The sequence below is a fragment of the Nansenia antarctica genome (assembly GCF_963989245.1).
Source record: "Nansenia antarctica genome assembly, chromosome: 16".
Lineage (NCBI taxonomy): Eukaryota > Metazoa > Chordata > Actinopteri > Argentiniformes > Microstomatidae > Nansenia > Nansenia antarctica.
In genome coordinates this window covers 5929974-5951240 of record NC_137686.1, presented here as the reverse complement: position 1 = coordinate 5951240, position 21267 = coordinate 5929974, and the positions used below count along the sequence as shown (strand labels likewise).

The window sequence follows — 21267 nt, the reverse complement described above, 5'->3', positions numbered from 1 at the left end:
AGCGGGGCGTCCGGTGTCCTGGTGTCATTTTACGCACACATTTTCAGGTCGGTTCAAGGCGGTTGCATATTTTAAAAAATAAATACAATTTAAAGTAATTTTTTCTGAGTTGGGTTGTCCCACTCACATTTCATTTTATTGGACAGATATAGTAAAGACAGACAGGAAAGTAAGGAGAGAGACATGTCAGCAGGGCATGGGCCAGACTCGAACCCATGCCAACATGGGCACATGTGTGCACTGTAGACAGCGGTGCCAGACCACTGGACCACCACAGACCACGGTTGCATTTTTTCTGACTTATATAACTTCTTCACTACATTTGTTTTCCCCTTTGCTTCTGGGTTTGGATATCGTGTCTGGACATGTGTGTGTGTGCATGTGCGCGTGTGTCTGTGTGTGTGTGTGTGTGCGCTTTCATGTATGTATGTACTTTTTTTTACTGTCTAGCCTGGGGAGCTGTGACCAAGGTCTCTTTTACAAGGGAGCCATGCAAACAGAAGAGTAGATCATGGAGAGAGACACGGACAGTACAAACACGCAGACAATGAAGACAGTAACAGCCATGTCACAGTCAGAAACAGACAAAACACAGACAGCAAGACAAGACACAGAGTGAAAAGAGGACAGATGGAGAGAGAACAGAAGTGGGTTGATAGTACAGGGGCCTCATTTATAGAACGTGCTTGGATCAAATTTTGATCTTACCCGTGTCGTACGCAGAAATCCACGTCAACGTAGTGATTTTTTTAGAAAAAACAACATCTCTTAGCAATTCAGGCTAATCTCACATGGTTTTATGTGTTGGAAGTTGTTCGGTTCTGATAGGGTTTAATGCTATATTCTGATTCAGCCTGGTTGTAAGGCAGGCCATGCTAACCCATCGCTAGTTCAAACAGACCGTAGAAGACTTCAAACAACAAAGAGGCCCGGATTCATCATGATTCTTATTTTCTTGCAAGGAGAGTGAATCCCGAGGTCTCCCGGAGAGACCCCGGATTCAAACTGAATCTTTCCCCCTCCGAGCCAGTCATTTTATTCTCAAACACAGAAAGACACACATGTACAGGGGGAGCCAGCCTCGTGAGGAAGCACAGCTTTAGCAAAATCAGATTTACGACAGGGCCCCCAGGAATGAAGGCCCAGCTGATAAGACAATACAATGATGAGCTTGTGAGTCTATGCTGCAGCATACAGCACGGGGTTGGAGCTGGGGAATTCAGAACAGGACAAAATGCACAGTGTCCTCTTCAACAAACATATTCACAACATTAAAACATTATGAAAACATCATTCAACCCTAACAGAAGTTCATCAACATGTATGATATACGTTTTTCTACCTGAATCAATTTGCTTTGACACAACGGTTGATTAAGTTCACAGCAAGAAAATTTACTTTTACATGCAAAAAACACATTTTTGTGTAAAAACATACTTTCCACAGCACCAGCACCAACTTCTCCTTCCTGGCAAGGGGGGAATGGGAGGGGCTTGAAAACATAATGGTCACATGACCACAAATGTGTTCCGTTGCCTAGATACAGGGGGTGTCTCACATTAACCGGTGTCCCACATTACCTCGCTCTCCCCTACTGGTTATGCGGAGTCATTACAGGCATGTGAGCCAGTTTCTACAGGTATTAATAAATGTAACTGTTGACATGCATCTTTACCATTCTACCCAGACTGTTCCTACACCATGGCTGTGATCCAAAAAATTATTCTTGCACCCTATCTAGTGCTTATGCGTACTTGGTGCACACTCTAGACTGAGTGCAAGAAGGCATTGAACTGAAGGCACGGAGGACAGGTGGCCTCTTGGTTGGGGTGTCTCCCTTCCCAGCAGCCTTCTGCTCAGCACGGGCCAGCAGTCTCTGCCTCTTCTGATTAGTCTCGGGCCTGTACTTGTGAGCCAGCTTGAACATCTGCGTGGCTACAAGGGGAATAGAAAGTATTATAATACAATCATGTTTGAAAGATATACATTTCAACATTGGACAGCACTGAAGTGGACTAGACTGATTGCAAGTTAAAAAGACAGCTTGTAAGTCTTTGGGCAGGGTGCATCAGTGATCTTGGTGGGAGTCAGCATTGCACTTCAGTTAGCAAATATTCTTTCACATCATCTGCAGAGCCCATAAACTAACCTTGCAATAGGCTATATGCACACTCTCACCGATGTGGGTCGATTTATCCAGGAATCTTGCGCTACCGCAGCAAGTAAAAAGGAAAAGGGCTTTAAACTATGTGTTTCAAGCTACATCGGAAATAAAGTACATGGCAGAGTCAGAATGCGGAAGAGAGTGTGCATATAGCCTATTGAGAAGAATAGTCAAAAATATAAACCCCAAGTCTCCCTGGCTTACCGGTCTGCCGGTCCAGTGCCTGTGTGAACTGGTTGATTGCTGGGGGAACCTTCAGACAGTACAGGATGGAGCGCTGCCTCTGCAGGCGGATGTAACGCGGCCATTTCACAAAGCGCGTCAGATCACGCTTGGGCTGGATGTCTTGACCTGTAACAGACCATGGGATGGTTCAGTACCCCAAGTAAATTCAGTGTGAACAGAAGGCACTGAAGAATATTGACAGGAACCCTGTAATCACAGGAAGTGCATCAGCGATCTTGGTGGAGTTGTCTGCATCGTTGTTAAGATAGCAAATATTCGTTTTCATCCTCTGCACAAACTTATGGAGGAAGATGTGAAACCCATTCTCTTGGGAATCACGAACATCCCCATAGCGGTCACATTAGCAGCTGTGCCACGTTGGGCTACTCACCAATGCCGTAGTTCTTGGGCCTCTTCTCGAAGAGAGGGTTGACCACTTTCTTGGCCTCATGTTTCTTGGCCACTGAAGGGGCAGGTGCCACCTTCTTCCCCTTAGCCTTCTCTCCTTTAGGCTGTCATGGAAAAAGTCACATTAATATACAGGTTAGTAGCTGGGGGCTATAAGACATCAGCAGGTGATCAAAACGGTATTATGGCTTTAGCTCAGGGTTAAAAAGCTCGTATACAGAATCCACATGGAAGATTCAGGTGAATAAATGTAAATCATCATTGCGAAAGCCAGGGGTTCAACTTCAATTAGTTCAATACTAGAAGATGCTTGTTAGCATTCTTGCTATGGAACACTACGGTAAATCTGGTCAGCTAGCTACTAGACTACCAATTTGTCTAATTCGCTGTCAAACAGGCATGCAAACCCTAACGAACATTGCGCTTATAATCTTCTACTGCTTTTCAGTGGTAGCCAACATGGTTGGGCTCCAGCATAGTCGACTCAGACAAGTTCGGGCCTTCGAAGCTAACGTTAGCTAGCAAGCTAGACTTGTCTACCAGCAGAACAAACAACCTACACCCTAACGATTTTCTAAATACACAAGTGACTTACACTAGTATACACTGCATTTCAGCAGCACACATTAAAAAAACTACGAATACATGTTACTAAAGTAAACACGCTGCAGATGGAAGTGCTCCCGTGTTGTTCAGTTGCTGCTAGTTTCTACAGGTATTAATAAATGTAACTGTTGACATGCATTTTTACCATTCTACCCAGACTGTTCCTACACCATGGCTGTGATCCAAAAATGCGTTCTTGCACCCTATCTAGTGCTTCTACTGTACTTGGTGCACACTCTAGACTGAGTGCAAGAAGGCATTTTGGAACACAGCCCATGTTTCCTCTTCAGGGATTGCTGTGTGTACGTACGGGTTTGTCTGTGTGATGGCAACTGAAGTGCAGGTGTTTCTGTGCACCAGTCTGCCCAGCCTGGCCTGGCCCTTCACGATGCAGTAAGGGACACCCATCTTACGGCACAAAGCCAGCAGGAAGACCATCAGCTATAGGGGGTGGGGGGGAAATGACAGGAAGCATCAATACTTGTTTTTGTGATATAAATGTCATATTGGTGGTGCTTGATCTCATTTCAAATACATAAAATGGCTGTGGTCTCTGCTCAGAATTAAAAAGCTCGTGTTTTCATCCACACAGTTGATTCAGGTGAAGAAATTCAAACATCATTGCAATTGACCTCATATTTGCCCATTAACAGACGTTCTGACACTTGACATGATTCAGACATAGTTCAGGTTCATTACGGGGAGTTGACAATATCACAGGTAGTATTCAGGACTTTGCTAGTCTTTAGACTTACCTCGATGGGGTCCACATCATGAGCGACGATCACCAGTTGGGCCTTCTTGCTCTCCACCAGAGTGGTGACTGTGTTCACACCTTTAGGAAAACACCACGGCTCCCATTACAATTGGCCAACTCTTCCATGGTACTCCTAACAATGCCCATGGCTGATGCTCAGGGTTAAAAAGCTCAAAAACTACATGATTTGTTTCAGGTGAAGAAATTCAAACATCATTGCACCAGGGCCAAAAATGTCTTGCCATGAAATGTATACTTAATCCAAACAGGCCACATATTTCCCAGCATGCCTCACCTGCACGGAGGACAGGTGGCCTCTTGGTTGGGGTCTCCCTTCCCAGCAGCCTTCTGCTCAGCACGGGCCAGCAGTCTCTGCTTCTCCTGATTAGTCTCGGGCCTGTACTTGTGAGCCAGCTTGAACATCTGCGTGGCTACAAGGGGAATAGAAAGTATTATAATACAATCATGTTTGAAAGATACACATTTCAACATTGGACAGCACTGAAGTGGACTAGACTGATTGCAAGTTAAATAAGACAGCTTGTCAGTCTTTGGGCAGGGTGCATCAGTGATCTTGGTGGGAGTCAGCATTGCACTTCAGTTAGCAAATATTCTTTCACATCATCTGCAGAGCCCATAAACTAACCTTGCAATAGGCTATTGCAATATATTGCGCCTAGCTCAGACAGCAAAGTAGCATTGGCGCGACTATATGACATCATTAGTAGCCAACAAAGCACTGATCCACAGGCTATTCACATCATAGCGGGGGACTTTAATCATGTCGACCTGAAGGCAGTACTACCCAAGTTCTATCAGCATGTAAAATGTGCAACGAGAGGAGAAAAAACACTGGATAAGGTATACACCAACATCAAACGTGCTTACAAGGCTAGTCCGCTAGCTCATCTAGGCATGTCTGACCATGTGTCAATCCTCCTGATTCCTGCATACACTACAATGGGGAAAAGTGCTCCCACCACCACTAAGACTGTCAGAACCTGGCCAGAAGGGTCCGCTCCACTGCAGATCTGCCTAAATGACACCCTATGGCAGGAATATGAGCATGAGGACCTGGAACAGTACACATCGTCGGTTCTGAACCACATAGTGAACTGCACCAACTCAGTCACCGTGGACAAACGGGTCCGGGTCTACCCCAACACGAAGCCATGGATGACTGGGAAGGTCCAAAAACTGATAAATGAGAGGGACAACGCCTTCTTCGCAGGGAAGCGCACACCACTGTACAGCTCCACCAGGGCCAACCTAAAGCGCGGCATCAAAGCGGCCAAGGCAGAGCACAGAGAGAAGATTGAGGAATGCCTCCTGAGCAACGACTCCAGGCGGATGTGGCAAGGGGTTCAGCAGATGACAAACTTCAGAGCCAACAGGCTCACAGCCGCAGAGGACGACCCCCTGCTGGCGGGAAAGCTGAACACCTTCTACGCCCGGTTCGACGAGGGGCGAACGGAGGTAACCACAACACAAACACCACTCTCTCCAGCTCTCAGCAGCCTCACCCTCACAGAGCATGAGGTGAGACGCGTACTGAAGGCGGTGGACCCCAGGAAAGCCTCGGGGCCGGATGGCGTCCTGTGACGGGTGCTGAGAGACTGCGCCGACCAGCTGGCCGGGGTTTTCACCAACATCTTTAACCAGTCCCTGTCCCAGGCCACCGTCCCACCCTGCCTGAAAACCTCAACTATCATCCCAGTCCCGAAGAAAAGCACGGTGAGCTGCCTAAACGACTACCGCCCGGTGGCACTCACACTAATCATCATGAAGTGCTTCGAGAAACTAGTCCGGGCCCACATACTCACACGCCTCCCGCCCAACCTGGATCCATACCAGTTCGCCTACAGAGCCCACAGGTCCACAGAGGACGCCATAGCGACGACTCTCCACGCCACTCTATCCCACCTGGAGAGGGGAAACAGCTACGCGAGACTGCTCTTCGTGGACTTCAGCTCCGCCTTCAACACCATCCTTCCAGACAGGCTAGTGACCAAACTACTAGACCTGGGTCTATCACACTCTATATGTGCGTGGATCAAGGACTTCCTGACCGACCGCCCCCAGAGGGTGCGGGTGGGCCCCCACACCTCCACAGCCCTCAGCCTCAGCACTGGGTCCCCCCAGGGCTGCGTGCTAAGCCCCATCCTCTACAACCTCTACACCCACGACTTCACCCCCGTCCACCCCAGCAACTACATCGTAAAGTTTGCAGACGACACCACCGTGGTGGGATGTATCTCGGGGGGGGACGAGGCGGCGTACAGGGATGAGGTAGAGCAACTGAGCAAGCTGTGCAAGGTTAACAACCTGCTGCTAAACAAGTCAAAGAGCCAGGAGTTCATCGTAGACTTCAGGAGGAAAAAGTCCGAGATCCAGCCCCTGCTCATCGACGGAGAGAGCGTGGAGAGAGTCTCAACCCTCCGATTCCTGGGACACAACATGCGGGATGACCTGGCCTGGAAGGACAACACAAAAGGCACCATCAAGAGGGCACAACAGCGGCTATACACCCTGAGATGCCTCAGGAAAGAACACAACAAGCAGGAGATACTGGTGGCCTTCTACCACGGCGCAGTGGAGAGCATCCTCACCTACGGCATCTCCAACTGGTTCCACAGCTGCACAACAGCGGAGAGAAACGCGCTACAGAGAGTCGTGAGAACAGCACAGAAGATCACCGGCGCCCCCCTCCCCTCTCTGGAGGAGCTGTACAACATACGCTGTCTCAGGAGGGCCTCCAAGATCTCCAGGGACCCGACCCACCCTGGGCACGTACACTTTGTCAAGCTGCCCTCGAACAGGAAGTACAGGACCCCGGCCGCTAAGACAAACAGACTGAAGGACTGCTTCTACCACAGGGCCGTCAAGGCCCTGAACACAGAAAAGGCCTAAGTTCTGGGCCCAGGACAGTCCGGACGGATTGTATGGCAGCTAGTGCTGAGGCACAAACATGTACATTTTCAAGCCTGCAAACTGTGACACTTTAAAATAATGTGAAAAAATACTTTTGTGCAATATGACAACCCTAGTTGACTATCTGTGCAGTATAGTACAGTGGATTGTGTACATAGCCTTTATTGATGTAAACCAGCTCCTTACCTTCTTGTGATTTTATGCTTTTTCTAAAATGTGTTTTTTCCCCTTTTCCTAACACCAGGGGAGCCACCCCTCCTAAATTTCGTTGTTTGGTACCTGTACTGTAGCTAGGGCTGCAACGATTAGTCGATTAGTCACGACTAATCGATTACGGAAATTCGTCGACGTGAAATGTTGTTGTCGACTAATCGCATAAAAAGATATATTTTTAAAAAACGGGATTTAAAAAAAAAAAAAAAAAGAAAAATTATTTATTTTTTTAAACGGGAGCCATGCAAGAATCAGCTGGGTAAGTTTTAGCTAACGTTGTTAGCCAACTGGCTAACGTTATATTGTTAGGGTCGTAATGTTTATGTTAGCTTTACTGTTACATGTTGGAAAACAACGTCTCATGGACAGGGCTGTACATGCTATGAGCGTTTGTGCTATTAATTTATTTGCCCTGTGGCACGCATGTGACAGACAGAGGCGCTTGTATGTAACGTTACGTAGCAGGGGTTTTCCATGTTGAAGCCAGGAGAACGCGAGATGAAATGAAGTGAGGGGTGGTCGCTATTAAAATACCAGGTAGTCATGGTGGATGATCATGAATGATGCTTGATAAGTGAATGCTATTTCAATTATGTTGAGTCCACCAGCGAGCTGTCTGTAAGATAAACAGCGCCAAGCGTAGCCTACTAACGTGAGCTGTCTGTAGTCTAGCCAGCAATGCTAGCTAGCCAATCAACTAGCTCTGTGAGCAGCTGTAGCTTGGCGTAACGTTAGGTTAGATAGCTAGTTAAGCCGGATTTATGCTTCTGCGTCGCCATTTACGCGCAGCGAAAAGCCACACGACTAATCGTGACTAATCGAAAAAATAATCGACAGATTAGTCGACTACCAAAATAATCGTTAGTTGCAGCCCTAACTGTAGCAATGACAAATAAAGTCCATTCCATTCCATTCTATATGCACACTCTCACCGATGTGGGTCGATTTATCCAGGAATCTTGCGCTACCGCAGCAAGTAAAAAGGAAAAGGGCTTTAAACTATATGTTTCAAGCTACATCGGAAATAAAGTACATGGCAGTCAGAATGCGGAAGAGAGTGTGCATATAGCCTATTGAGAAGAATAGTCAAAAATATAAACCCCAAGTCTCCCTGGCTTACCGGTCTGCCGGTCCAGTGCCTGTGTGAACTGGTTGATTGCTGGGGGAACCTTCAGATGCTTGTACAGGATGGAGCGCTGCCTCTGCAGGCGGATGTAACGTGGCCATTTCACAAAGCGCGTCAGATCACGCTTGGGCTGGATGTCTTGACCTGTAACAGACCATGGGATGGTTCAGTACCCCAAGTCAATTCAGTGTGAACAGAAGGCACTGAAGAATATTGACAGGAACCCTGTAATCACAGGAAGTGCATCAGCGATCTTGGTAGAGTTGTCTGCATCGTTGTTAAGATAGCAAATATTCGTTTTCATCCTCTGCACAAACGTATGGAGGAAGATGTGAAACCCATTCTCTTGGGAATCAAACAAACATCCCCATAGCGGTCACATTAGCAGCTGTGCCACTTTGGGCTACTCACCAATGCCGTAGTTCTTGGGCCTCTTCTCGAAGAGAGGGTTGACCACTTTCTTGGCCTCATGTTTCTTGGCCACTGAAGGGGCAGGTGCCACCTTCTTCCCCTTAGCCTTCTCTCCTTTAGGCTGTCATGGAAAAAGTCACATTAATATTCAGGTTAGTAGCTGGGGGCTATAAGACATCAGCAGGTGATCAAAACGGTATTATGGCTTTAGCTCAGGGTTAAAAAGCTCGTATACAGAATCCACATGGAAGATTCAGGTGAATAAATGTAAATCATCATTGAGAAAGCCAGGGGTTCAACTTCAATTAGTTCAATACTAGAAGATGCTTGTTAGCATTCTTGCTATGGAACACTACGGTAAATCTGGTCAGCTAGCTACTAGACTACCAATTTGTCTAATTCGCTGTCAAACAGGCATGCAAACCCTAACGAACATTGCGCTTATTGGGCCCTATTATGCACTTCATAAGTCTTAAGCAATAAGACGAGGCGGTAGATCTAAACTTAAGACGTGGAGGCGTGGTCAAGGCCACTTTGCTATTATGCGTGCGGTAGTGGGCGCCTAAGACCCGGCGCTAAGCCCAGAAATTAGTCATGGGTGTGTTTTGGGCGTCTTCTCAATCAACCCAATCAGCGTGCCAGGTAGGGGTGTAACGGATCACGGAAATTCCGTGATCCGTTCGGATCGCCCTCCACGGTTCGGAACGCATGTGTACCGCGGATCAATTGCAAAATGTTAACAAGTAATAATATTACTTAATATCTCTTGTAAATCACAATGTAGAGTTGCCATGAAAAGATAGACGCGACAGTTACGTGCTGTGCTTTGTTTTACTCTAAAGCGCAATGATGGGTTGATAATGCGAAAGAAAGAGAATCTGTTGTTTGCTCACTACACATGCAGCTGGGAATCCACAACAACAAGGCTGCGTTCGTAAATCCGCTCTGGAATCTGATCAGCGTTCAAGGAACGCCTCTTGTCCAATCAAATTACTTGGTCCCTTTATGACGTCGGACCCAGTGTGCGCTCCGGCGCTCTCAAAGCGAATGCGGCCCAAGTGTATCATGTTACGTTGTTCGACAGAGAAGAACTCGAAATGCGTCCCTCGTCATTTAAATCCCATGTATGGGAGCACTTTGGCTTCTCTGTCAACTATGACGGGAGGCACGAAAAAGGTAGCTCGACAACTTCTGATAATGTAGGCATTTTTGTTCAAAAATAAGGGTTCACTTTATTATTTAGTTAAAAGTGGCATAAAACATGTTTATTCATCTGCTTTAAAGAGCCCAGTGATTCACTGCTGCAACCAGGCGCCTCCTCCCTCTCTCCTATCATTTAAATTGAGAGTATTTCAGTATAATTCTGTAATGTTTGAGTGTAGAATATGTTATATATATATTATATATATACGTATGTATATATATATATATATATATATTACCAGTTTTGACATCTTGAATGTTGTTGGTTTTTGTCACATAGTAAAAGTGGTGTTTTTACAGAATTCAAGGAAAAAGCAGTTTTTATAAAAACAAAAATGTTTTGTGTTGATCCGAAAAATGATCCGATCCGTGACTCAAAAACCGTAACACGATCCGATCCGTGAGTTAGGTGATCCGTTACACCCCTAGTGCCAGGTGCCATTCCCTTTAAGAACCGGCTGCGTTAAGTCATAAGCGCTATGCTATTACGCAGTTCATAGGCGCTAGACTTCATGCACGTTTTGAAACACGAGCGCGCCTCCGCGGTTTGCGCATGCGCGCTGACCCACTTCTTAAGAAGTCGGTCGGCGCGCATGCGCAAACCGCGCTTGTGTTTCAAAACGTGCATGAACTCTAGCGCCTAAGAACTTTTCAAACCACTTCTTAGCGCTAGGCGCAAAGTCAGATCGCATAATAGCAGGGGCGCCTAGCGCACTTCATTAACATATGAACACTCCCACAATGAGTAATATATGCACGGGAGTCTTACGTCTTATGTGTGGGCGCCTAGCGACACCTGCATAATAGCAGTAGCGCGTATGAAGCGCATAATAAGGGTGGCGGTAGGTCTTAACCTGGCGGTGCGTCTTAATTAAGACTTAAGACGGCAAGTTAAGAAGTGCATAATAGGGCCCATAATCTTCTACTGCTTTTCAGTGGTAGCCAACATGGTTGGGCTCCAGCATAGTCAACTCAGACAAGTTCGGGCCTTCGAAGCTAACGTTAGCTAGCAAGCTAGACTTGTCTACCAGCAGAACAAACAACCTACACCCTAACGATTTTCTAAATACACAAGTGACTTACACTAGTATACACTGCATTTCAGCAGCACACATTAAAAAAACGACGAATACATGTTACTAAAGTAAACACGCTGCAGATGGGAGTGCTCCCGTGTTGTTCAGTTGCTGCTAGTTTCTACAGGTATTAATAAATGTAACTGTTGACATGCATCTTTACCATTCTACCCAGACTGTTCCGACACCATGGCTGTGATCCAAAAATGCATTCTTGCACCCTATCTAGCGCTTATACTGTACTTGGTGCACACTCTAGACTGAGTGCAAGAAGGCATTTTGGAACACAGCCCATGTTTCCTCTTCAGGGATTGCTGTGTGTACGTACGGGTTTGTCTGTGTGATGGCAACTGAAGTGCAGGTGTTTCTGTGCACCAGTCTGCCCAGCCTGGCCTGGCCCTTCACGATGCAGTAAGGGACACCCATCTTACGGCACAAAGCCGTCAGGAAGACCACCAGCTATAGGGGGTGGGGGGGAAATGACAGGAAGCATCAATACTTGTTTTTGTGATATAAATGTCATATTGGTGGTGCTTGATCTCATTTCAAATACATAAAATGGCTGTGGTCTCTGCTCAGAATTAAAAAGCTTGTGTTTTCATCCACACAGTTGATTCAGGTGAAGAAATTCAAACATCATTGCAATTGACCTCATATTTGCCCATTAACAGACGTTCTGACACTTGACATGATTCAGACATAGTTCAGGTTCATTACGGGGAGTTGACAATATCACAGCTAGTATTCAGGACTTTGCTAGTCTTTAGACTTACCTCGATGGGGTCCACATCATGAGCGACGATCACCAGTTGGGCCTTCTTGCTCTCCACCAGAGTGGTGACTGTGTTCACACCTTTAGGAAAACACCACGGCTCCCATTACAATTGACCAACTCTTCCATGGTACTCCTAACAATGCCCATGGCTGATGCTCAGGGTTAAAAAGCTCAAAAACTACATGATTTGTTTCAGGTGAAGAAATTCAAACATCATTGCACCAGGGCCAAAAATGTCTTGCCATCAAATGTATACTTAATCCAAACAGGCCACAAGTTTCCCAGCATGCCTCACCTGCACGGAGGACAGGTGGCCTCTTGGTTGGGGTCTCCCTTCCCAGCAGCCTTCTGCTCAGCACGGGCCAGCAGTCTCTGCTTCTTCTCCTGATTAGTCTCAGGCCTGTACTTGTGAGCCAGCTTGAACATCTGCGTGGCTACAAGGGGAATAGAAAGTATTATAATACAATCATGTTTGAAAGATACACATTTCAACATTGGACAGCACTGAAGTGGACTAGACTGATTGCAAGTTAAAAAGACAGCTTGTAAGTCTTTGGGCAGGGTGCATCAGTGATCTTGGTGGGAGTCAGCATTGCACTTCAGTTAGCAAATATTCTTTCACATCATCTGCAGAGCCCATAAACTAACCTTGCAATAGGCTATATGCACACTCTCACCGATGTGGGTTGATTTATCCAGGAATCTTGCGCTACCGCAGCAAGTAAAAAGGAAAAGGGCTTTAAACTATATGTTTCAAGCTACATCGGAAATAAAGTACATGGCAGAGTCAGAATGCGGAAGAGAGTGTGCATATAGCCTATTGAGAAGAATAGTCAAAAATATAAACCCCAAGTCTCCCTGGCTTACCGGTCTGCCGGTCCAGTGCCTGTGTGAACTGGTTGATTGCTGGGGGAACCTTCAGACGCTTGTACAGGATGGAGCGCTGCCTCTGCAGGCGGATGTAACGTGGCCATTTCACAAAGCACGTCAGATCACGCTTGGGCTGGATGTCTTGACCTGTAACAGACCATGGGATGGTTCAGTACCCCAAGTCAATTCAGTGTGAACAGAAGGCACTGAAGAATATTGACAGGAACCCTGTAATCACAGGAAGTGCATCAGCGATCTTGGTGGAGTTGTCTGCATCGTTGTTAAGATAGCAAATATTTGTTTACATCCTCTGCACAAACTTATGGAGGAAGATGTGAAACCCATTCTCTTGGGAATCAAACAAACATCCCCATAGCGGTCACATTAGCAGCTGTGCCACTTTGGGCTACTCACCAATGCCGTAGTTCTTGGGCCTCTTCTCGAAGAGAGGGTTGACCACTTTCTTGGCCTCATGTTTCTTGGCCGCTGAAGGGGCAGGTGCCACCTTCTTCCCCTTAGCCTTCTTTCCTTTAGGCTGTCATGGAAAAAGTCACATTAATATACAGGTTAGTAGCTGGGGGCTATAAGACATCAGCAGGTGATCAAAACGGTATTATGGCTTTAGCTCAGGGTTAAAAAGCTCGTACACAGAATCCACATGGAAGATTCAGGTGAATAAATGTAAATCATCATTGCGAAAGCCAGGGGTTCAACTTCAATTAGTTCAATACTAGAAGATGCTTGTTAGCATTCTTGCTATGGAACACTACGGTAAATCTGGTCAGCTAGCTACTAGACTACCAATTTGTCTAATTCGCTGTCAAACAGGCATGCAAACCCTAACGAACATTGCGCTTATAATCTTCTACTGCTTTTCAGTGGTAGCCAACATGGTTGGGCTCCAGCATAGTCGACTCCGACAAGTTCGGGCCTTCGAAGCTAACGTTAGCTAGCAAAATAGACTTGTCTACCAGCAGAACAAACAACCTACACCCTAACGATTTTCTAAATACACAAGTGACTTACACTAGTATACACTGCATTTCAGCAGCACACATTAAAACAAACGACGAATACATGTTACTAAAGTAAACACGCTGTAGATGGGAGTGCTCCCGTGTTGTTCAGTTGCTGATAGTTTCTACAGGTATTAATAAATGTAACTGTTGACATGCATCTTTACCATTCTACCCAGACTGTTCCTACACCATGGCTGTGATCCAAAAATGCATTCTTGCACCCTATCTAGTGCTTATACTGTACTTGGTGCACACTCTAGACTGAGTGCAAGAAGGCATTTTGGAACACAGCCCATGTTTCCTCTTCAGGGATTGCTGTGTGTACGTACGGGTTTGTCTGTGTGATGGCAACTGAAGTGCAGGTGTTTCTGTGCACCAGTCTGCCCAGCCTGGCCTGGCCCTTCACGATGCAGTAAGGGACACCCATCTTACGGCACAAAGCCAGCAGGAAGACCATCAGCTATAGGGGGTGGGGGGGGAAATGACAGGAAGCATCAATACTTGTTTTTGTGATATAAATGTCATATTGGTGGTGCTTGATCTCATTTCAAATACATAAAATGGCTGTGGTCTCTGCTCAGAATTAAAAAGCTCGTGTTTTCATCCACACAGTTGATTCAGGTGAAGAAATTCAAACATCATTGCAATTGACCTCATATTTGCCCATTAACAGACGTTCTGACACTTGACATGATTCAGACATAGTTCAGGTTCATTACGGGGAGTTGACAATATCACAGGTAGTATTCAGGACTTTGCTAGTCTTTAGACTTACCTCGATGGGGTCCACATCATGAGCGACGATCACCAGTTGGGCCTTCTTGCTCTCCACCAGAGTGGTGACTGTGTTCACACCTTTAGGAAAACACCACGGCTCCCATTACAATTGGCCAACTCTTCCATGGTATTCCTAACAATGCCCATGGCTGATGCTCAGGGTTAAAAAGCTCAAAAACTACATGATTTGTTTCAGGTGAAGAAATTCAAACATCATTGCACCAGGGCCAAAAATGTCTTGCCATCAAATGTATACTTAATCCAAACAGGCCACAAGTTTCCCAGCATGCCTCACCTGCACGGAGGACAGGTGGCCTCTTGGTTGGGGCGTCTCCCTTCCCAGCAGCCTTCTGCTCAGCACGGGCCAGCAGTCTCTGCTTCTCCTGATTAGTCTCGGGCCTGTACTTGTGAGCCAGCTTGAACAGCTGCGTGGCTACAAGGGGAATAGAAAGTATTATAATACAATCATGTTTGAAAGACACACATTTCAACATTGGACAGCACTGAAGTGGACTAGACTGATTGCAAGTTAAAAAGACAGCTTGTAAGTCTTTGGGCAGGGTGCATCAGTGATCTTGGTGGGAGTCAGCATTGCACTTCAGTTAGCAAATATTCTTTTACATCATCTGCAGAGCCCATAAACTAACCTTGCAATAGGCTATATGCACACTCTCACCGATGTGGGTCGATTTATCCAGGAATCTTACGCTACCGCAGCAAGTAAAAAGGAAAAGGGCTTTAAACTATATGTTTCAAGCTACATCGGAAAGAAAGTACATGGCAGTCAGAATGCGGAAGAGAGTGTGCATATAGCCTAAGCCTATTGAGAAGAATAGTCAAAAATATAAACCCCAAGTCTCCCTGGCTTACCGGTCTGCCGGTCCAGTGCCTGTGTGAACTGGTTGATTGCTGGGGGAACCTTCAGACGCTTGTACAGGATGGAGCGCTGCCTCTGCAGGCGGATGTAACGTGGCCATTTCACAAAGCACGTCAGATCACGCTTGGGCTGGATGTCTTGACCTGTAACAGACCATGGGATGGTTCAGTACCCCAAGTCAATTCAGTGTGAACAGAAGGCACTGAAGAATATTGACAGGAACCCTGTAATCACAGGAAGTGCATCAGCGATCTTGGTGGAGTTGTCTGCATCGTTGTTAAGATAGCAAATATTTGTTTACATCCTCTGCACAAACTTATGGAGGAAGATGTGAAACCCATTCTCTTGGGAATCAAACAAACATCCCCATAGCGGTCACATTAGCAGCTGTGCCACTTTGGGCTACTCACCAATGCCGTAGTTCTTGGGCCTCTTCTCGAAGAGAGGGTTGACCACTTTCTTGGCCTCATGTTTCTTGGCCGCTGAAGGGGCAGGTGCCACCTTCTTCCCCTTAGCCTTCTTTCCTTTAGGCTGTCATGGAAAAAGTCACATTAATATACAGGTTAGTAGCTGGGGGCTATAAGACATCAGCAGGTGATCAAAACGGTATTATGGCTTTAGCTCAGGGTTAAAAAGCTCGTACACAGAATCCACATGGAAGATTCAGGTGAATAAATGTAAATCATCATTGCGAAAGCCAGGGGTTCAACTTCAATTAGTTCAATACTAGAAGATGCTTGTTAGCATTCTTGCTATGGAACACTACGGTAAATCTGGTCAGCTAGCTACTAGACTACCAATTTGTCTAATTCGCTGTCAAACAGGCATGCAAACCCTAACGAACATTGCGCTTATAATCTTCTACTGCTTTTCAGTGGTAGCCAACATGGTTGGGCTCCAGCATAGTCGACTCTGACAAGTTCGGGCCTTCGAAGCTAACGTTAGCTAGCAAAATAGACTTGTCTACCAGCAGAACAAACAACCTACACCCTAACGATTTTCTAAATACACAAGTGACTTACACTAGTATACACTGCATTTCAGCAGCACACATTAAAACAAACGACGAATACATGTTACTAAAGTAAACACGCTGTAGATGGGAGTGCTCCCGTGTTGTTCAGTTGCTGATAGTTTCTACAGGTATTAATAAATGTAACTGTTGACATGCATCTTTACCATTCTACCCAGACTGTTCCTACACCATGGCTGTGATCCAAAAATGCATTCTTGCACCCTATCTAGTGCTTATACTGTACTTGGTGCACACTCTAGACTGAGTGCAAGAAGGCATTTTGGAACACAGCCCATGTTTCCTCTTCAGGGATTGCTGTGTGTACGTACGGGTTTGTCTGTGTGATGGCAACTGAAGTGCAGGTGTTTCTGTGCACCAGTCTGCCCAGCCTGGCCTGGCCCTTCACGATGCAGTAAGGGACACCCATCTTACGGCACAAAGCCAGCAGGAAGACCATCAGCTATAGGGGGTGGGGGGGGAAATGACAGGAAGCATCAATACTTGTTTTTGTGATATAAATGTCATATTGGTGGTGCTTGATCTCATTTCAAATACATAAAATGGCTGTGGTCTCTGCTCAGAATTAAAAAGCTCGTGTTTTCATCCACACAGTTGATTCAGGTGAAGAAATTCAAACATCATTGCAATTGACCTCATATTTGCCCATTAACAGACGTTCTGACACTTGACATGATTCAGACATAGTTCAGGTTCATTACGGGGAGTTGACAATATCACAGGTAGTATTCAGGACTTTGCTAGTCTTTAGACTTACCTCGATGGGGTCCACATCATGAGCGACGATCACCAGTTGGGCCTTCTTGCTCTCCACCAGAGTGGTGACTGTGTTCACACCTTTAGGAAAACACCACGGCTCCCATTACAATTGGCCAACTCTTCCATGGTATTCCTAACAATGCCCATGGCTGATGCTCAGGGTTAAAAAGCTCAAAAACTACATGATTTGTTTCAGGTGAAGAAATTCAAACATCATTGCACCAGGGCCAAAAATGTCTTGCCATCAAATGTATACTTAATCCAAACAGGCCACAAGTTTCCCAGCATGCCTCACCTGCACGGAGGACAGGTGGCCTCTTGGTTGGGGCGTCTCCCTTCCCAGCAGCCTTCTGCTCAGCACGGGCCAGCAGTCTCTGCTTCTCCTGATTAGTCTCGGGCCTGTACTTGTGAGCCAGCTTGAACAGCTGCGTGGCTACAAGGGGAATAGAAAGTATTATAATACAATCATGTTTGAAAGACACACATTTCAACATTGGACAGCACTGAAGTGGACTAGACTGATTGCAAGTTAAAAAGACAGCTTGTAAGTCTTTGGGCAGGGTGCATCAGTGATCTTGGTGGGAGTCAGCATTGCACTTCAGTTAGCAAATATTCTTTTACATCATCTGCAGAGCCCATAAACTAACCTTGCAATAGGCTATATGCACACTCTCACCGATGTGGGTCGATTTATCCAGGAATCTTACGCTACCGCAGCAAGTAAAAAGGAAAAGGGCTTTAAACTATATGTTTCAAGCTACATCGGAAAGAAAGTACATGGCAGTCAGAATGCGGAAGAGAGTGTGCATATAGCCTATTGAGAAGAATAGTCAAAAATATAAACCCCAAGTCTCCCTGGCTTACCGGTCTGCCGGTCCAGTGCCTGTGTGAACTGGTTGATTGCTGGGGGAACCTTCAGACGCTTGTACAGGATGGAGCGCTGCCTCTGCAGGCGGATGTAACGTGGCCATTTCACAAAGCACGTCAGATCACGCTTGGGCTGGATGTCTTGACCTGTAACAGACCATGGGATGGTTCAGTACCCCAAGTCAATTCAGTGTGAACAGAAGGCACTGAAGAATATTGACAGGAACCCTGTAATCACAGGAAGTGCATCAGCGATCTTGGTGGAGTTGTCTGCATCGTTGTTAAGATAGCAAATATTCGTTTACATCCTCTGCACAAACTTATGGAGGAAGATGTGAAACCCATTCTCTTGGGAATCAAACAAACATCCCCATAGCGGTCACATTAGCAGCTGTGCCACTTTGGGCTACTCACCAATGCCGTAGTTCTTGGGCCTCTTCTCGAAGAGAGGGTTGACCACTTTCTTGGCCTCATGTTTCTTGGCCGCTGAAGGGGCAGGTGCCACCCTCTTCCCCTTAGCCTTCTCTCCTTTAGGCTGTCATGGAAAAAGTCACATTAATATACAGGTTAGTAGCTGGGGGCTATAAGACATCAGCAGGTGATCAAAACGGTATTATGGCTTTAGCTCAGCGTTAAAAAGCTCGTACACAGAATCCACATGGAAGATTCAGGTGAATAAATGTAAATCATCATTGCGAAAGCCAGGGGTTCAACTTCAATTAGTTCAATACTAGAAGATGCTTGTTAGCATTCTTGCTATGGAACACTACGGTAAATCTGGTCAGCTAGCTACTAGACTACCAATTTGTCTAATTCGCTGTCAAACAGGCATGCAAACCCTAACGAACATTGCGCTTATAATCTTCTACTGCTTTTCAGTGGTAGCCAACATGGTTGGGCTCCAGCATAGTCGACTCCGACAAGTTCGGGCCTTCGAAGCTAACGTTAGCTAGCAAAATAGACTTGTCTACCAGCAGAACAAACAACCTACACCCTAACGATTTTCTAAATACACAAGTGACTTACACTAGTATACACTGCATTTCAGCAGCACACATTAAAACAAACTACGAATACATGTTACTAAAGTAAACACGCTGTAGATGGGAGTGCTCCCGTGTTGTTCAGTTGCTGATAGTTTCTACAGGTATTAATAAATGTAACTGTTGACATGCATCTTTACCATTCTACCCAGACTGTTCCTACACCATGGCTGTGATTCAAAAATGCATTCTTGCACCCTATCTAGCGCTTATACTGTACTTGGTGCACACTCTAGACTGAGTGCAAGAAGGCATTTTGGAACACAGCCCATGTTTCCTCTTCAGGGATTGCTGTGTGTACGTACGGGTTTGTCTGTGTGATGGCAACTGAAGTGCAGGTGTTTCTGTGCACCAGTCTGCCCAGCCTGGCCCTTCACGATGCAGTAAGGGACACCCATCTTACGGCACAAAGCCAGCAGGAAGACCATCAGCTATAGGGGGTGGGGGGGGAAATGACAGGAAGCATCAATACTTGTTTTTGTGATATAAATGTCATATTGGTGGTGCTTGATCTCATTTCAAATACATAAAATGGCTGTGGTCTCTGCTCAGAATTAAAAAGCTCGTGTTTTCATCCACACAGTTGATTCAGGTGAAGAAATTCAAACATCATTGCAATTGACCTCATATTTGCCCATTAACAGACGTTCTGACACTTGACATGATTCAGACATAGTTCAGGTTCATTACGGGGAGTTGACAATATCACAGCTAGTATTCAGGACTTTGCTAGTCTTTAGACTTACCTCGATGGGGTCCACATCATGAGCGACGATCACCAGTTGGGCCTTCTTGCTCTCCACCAGAGTGGTGACTGTGTTCACACCTTTAGGAAAACACCACGGCTCCCATTACAATTGACCAACTCTTCCATGGTACTCCTAACAATGCCCATGGCTGATGCTCAGGGTTAAAAAGCTCAAAAACTACACGATTTGTTTCAGGTTAAGAAATTCAAACATCATTGCACCAGGGCCAAAAATGTCTTGCCATCAAATGTATACTTAATCCAAACAGACCACACGTTTCCCAGCATGCCTCACCTGCACGGAGGACAGGTGGCCTCTTGGTTGGGGTCTCCCTTCCCAGCAGCCTTCTGCTCAGCACGGGCCAGCAGTCTCTGCTTCTTCTCCTGATTAGTCTCGGGCCTGTACTTGTGAGCCAGCTTGAACATCTGCGTGGCTACAAGGGGAATAGAAAGTATTATGTGTGAGCACACACACACACACACACTCACTCACAGATCCTCTTGAACACTTTCATTAGGCTCTAAAATCCGGTTATAACAGCTGGAATTCGGTTAGAATGTTTTGCCATTCATTTATCCAGGAGTAATGACATCATAGCTCACCAGAGCATCCGCCTGTGCGTGGCTCCTCCCTCCCAGTTCCCTTACTGCCGCCAGCATTGTCAGCACTGCCGACATGCACTGTCATATATGTCGTGTATGTAATAGTACAATGTGTCTAACTCGCTGTCAAACAGGCATGCAAACCCTAACGAACATTGCGCTTATAATCTGCTACTGCTTTTCAGTGGCATCCCTGCATGTGAATGCTCTCCGCTTCTCTGTCTAGGTACATGTGGGAAAACTAGGGTTAGGGTTAGGTGCTACGTCGACTTAGTACATGCTGGCATGTCTAACCCTAACCCCAACCCTAACCTTAACCGTAGCACCCTAGCACCTAACGCTAACCCTAGTTTTCCCACATGTACCGTCTTGTCAGCTCTCGCAGAAATCCGCTAATAAACTGTCGGCATCGTGGTCCGTCGGACAGCGGGTGGGCCCCACGTGTCTACCAGCGGAACAGACAACGATCTTCTAAACTCATTCTAAATACACAAGTGACTTACACTAGTATACACTGCATTTCAGCAGCACACATTCAAAAAACGATGAATACATGTTACTAAAGTCAACGCGCTGCAGATGAGAGGGAGTGCTCCCGTGTTGTTCAGTTGCTGATCCAGCTGCTCCTCTGGGCGAGTGTCTCCCTCTGCCTCCACGTGTAGACCCATATGGGGTTCGGACTACGTCATCATACCGCGCCTGCGCCTTACTACGGTGGCTGAGGAAGACAGAAAATCCTATTTCAAGTTCGTATTTCAAGTATTTATGGATATGAG

General features: G+C 46.1%; 1 protein-coding gene and 2 pseudogenes across 3 annotated transcripts in view; all 3 read right to left on the bottom strand.

Moving 5' to 3' along the window:
• The window catches only part of LOC308171702 (large ribosomal subunit protein eL8-like), a 507482-nt pseudogene extending 502899 nt beyond the window's left edge, over positions 1-4583 (bottom strand). The window contains exons 1-5 of the transcript in view: positions 4469-4583; positions 4159-4238; positions 3761-3844; positions 2781-2901; positions 2369-2515 (exon numbers count right to left, since the gene is read on the bottom strand). The product of the transcript in view is annotated as a large ribosomal subunit protein eL8-like (transcript). The remainder of the gene's footprint in view (positions 1-2368; positions 2516-2780; positions 2902-3760; positions 3845-4158; positions 4239-4468) is intronic.
• LOC308171701 (large ribosomal subunit protein eL8-like) lies at positions 3807-15538 on the bottom strand (annotated as a pseudogene). The gene is made up of 14 exons (XR_013938062.1): positions 15481-15538; positions 14857-14994; positions 14560-14639; positions 14114-14173; positions 13180-13300; positions 12763-12912; positions 12191-12329; positions 11894-11973; positions 11449-11579; positions 8842-8962; positions 8425-8574; positions 4456-4591; positions 4159-4238; positions 3807-3844 (listed from the first exon to the last, which is right to left on the bottom strand). The product of XR_013938062.1 is annotated as a large ribosomal subunit protein eL8-like (transcript).
• On the bottom strand, positions 14885-20253 carry LOC308171573 (large ribosomal subunit protein eL8-like). Its single transcript, XM_080546441.1, has 11 exons — positions 20184-20253; positions 19887-19966; positions 19446-19571; positions 18512-18632; positions 18095-18244; positions 17526-17663; positions 17229-17308; positions 16783-16913; positions 15849-15969; positions 15432-15581; positions 14885-14994 (listed from the first exon to the last, which is right to left on the bottom strand). The coding sequence occupies exons 3-10, from the start codon at positions 19566-19568 to the stop codon at positions 15552-15554; spliced, it is 894 nt and encodes a 297-aa protein (XP_080402567.1). The 5' UTR covers positions 19569-19571; positions 19887-19966; positions 20184-20253; the 3' UTR covers positions 14885-14994; positions 15432-15551.
• Between the last annotated feature and the right edge of the window lie 1014 nt (positions 20254-21267).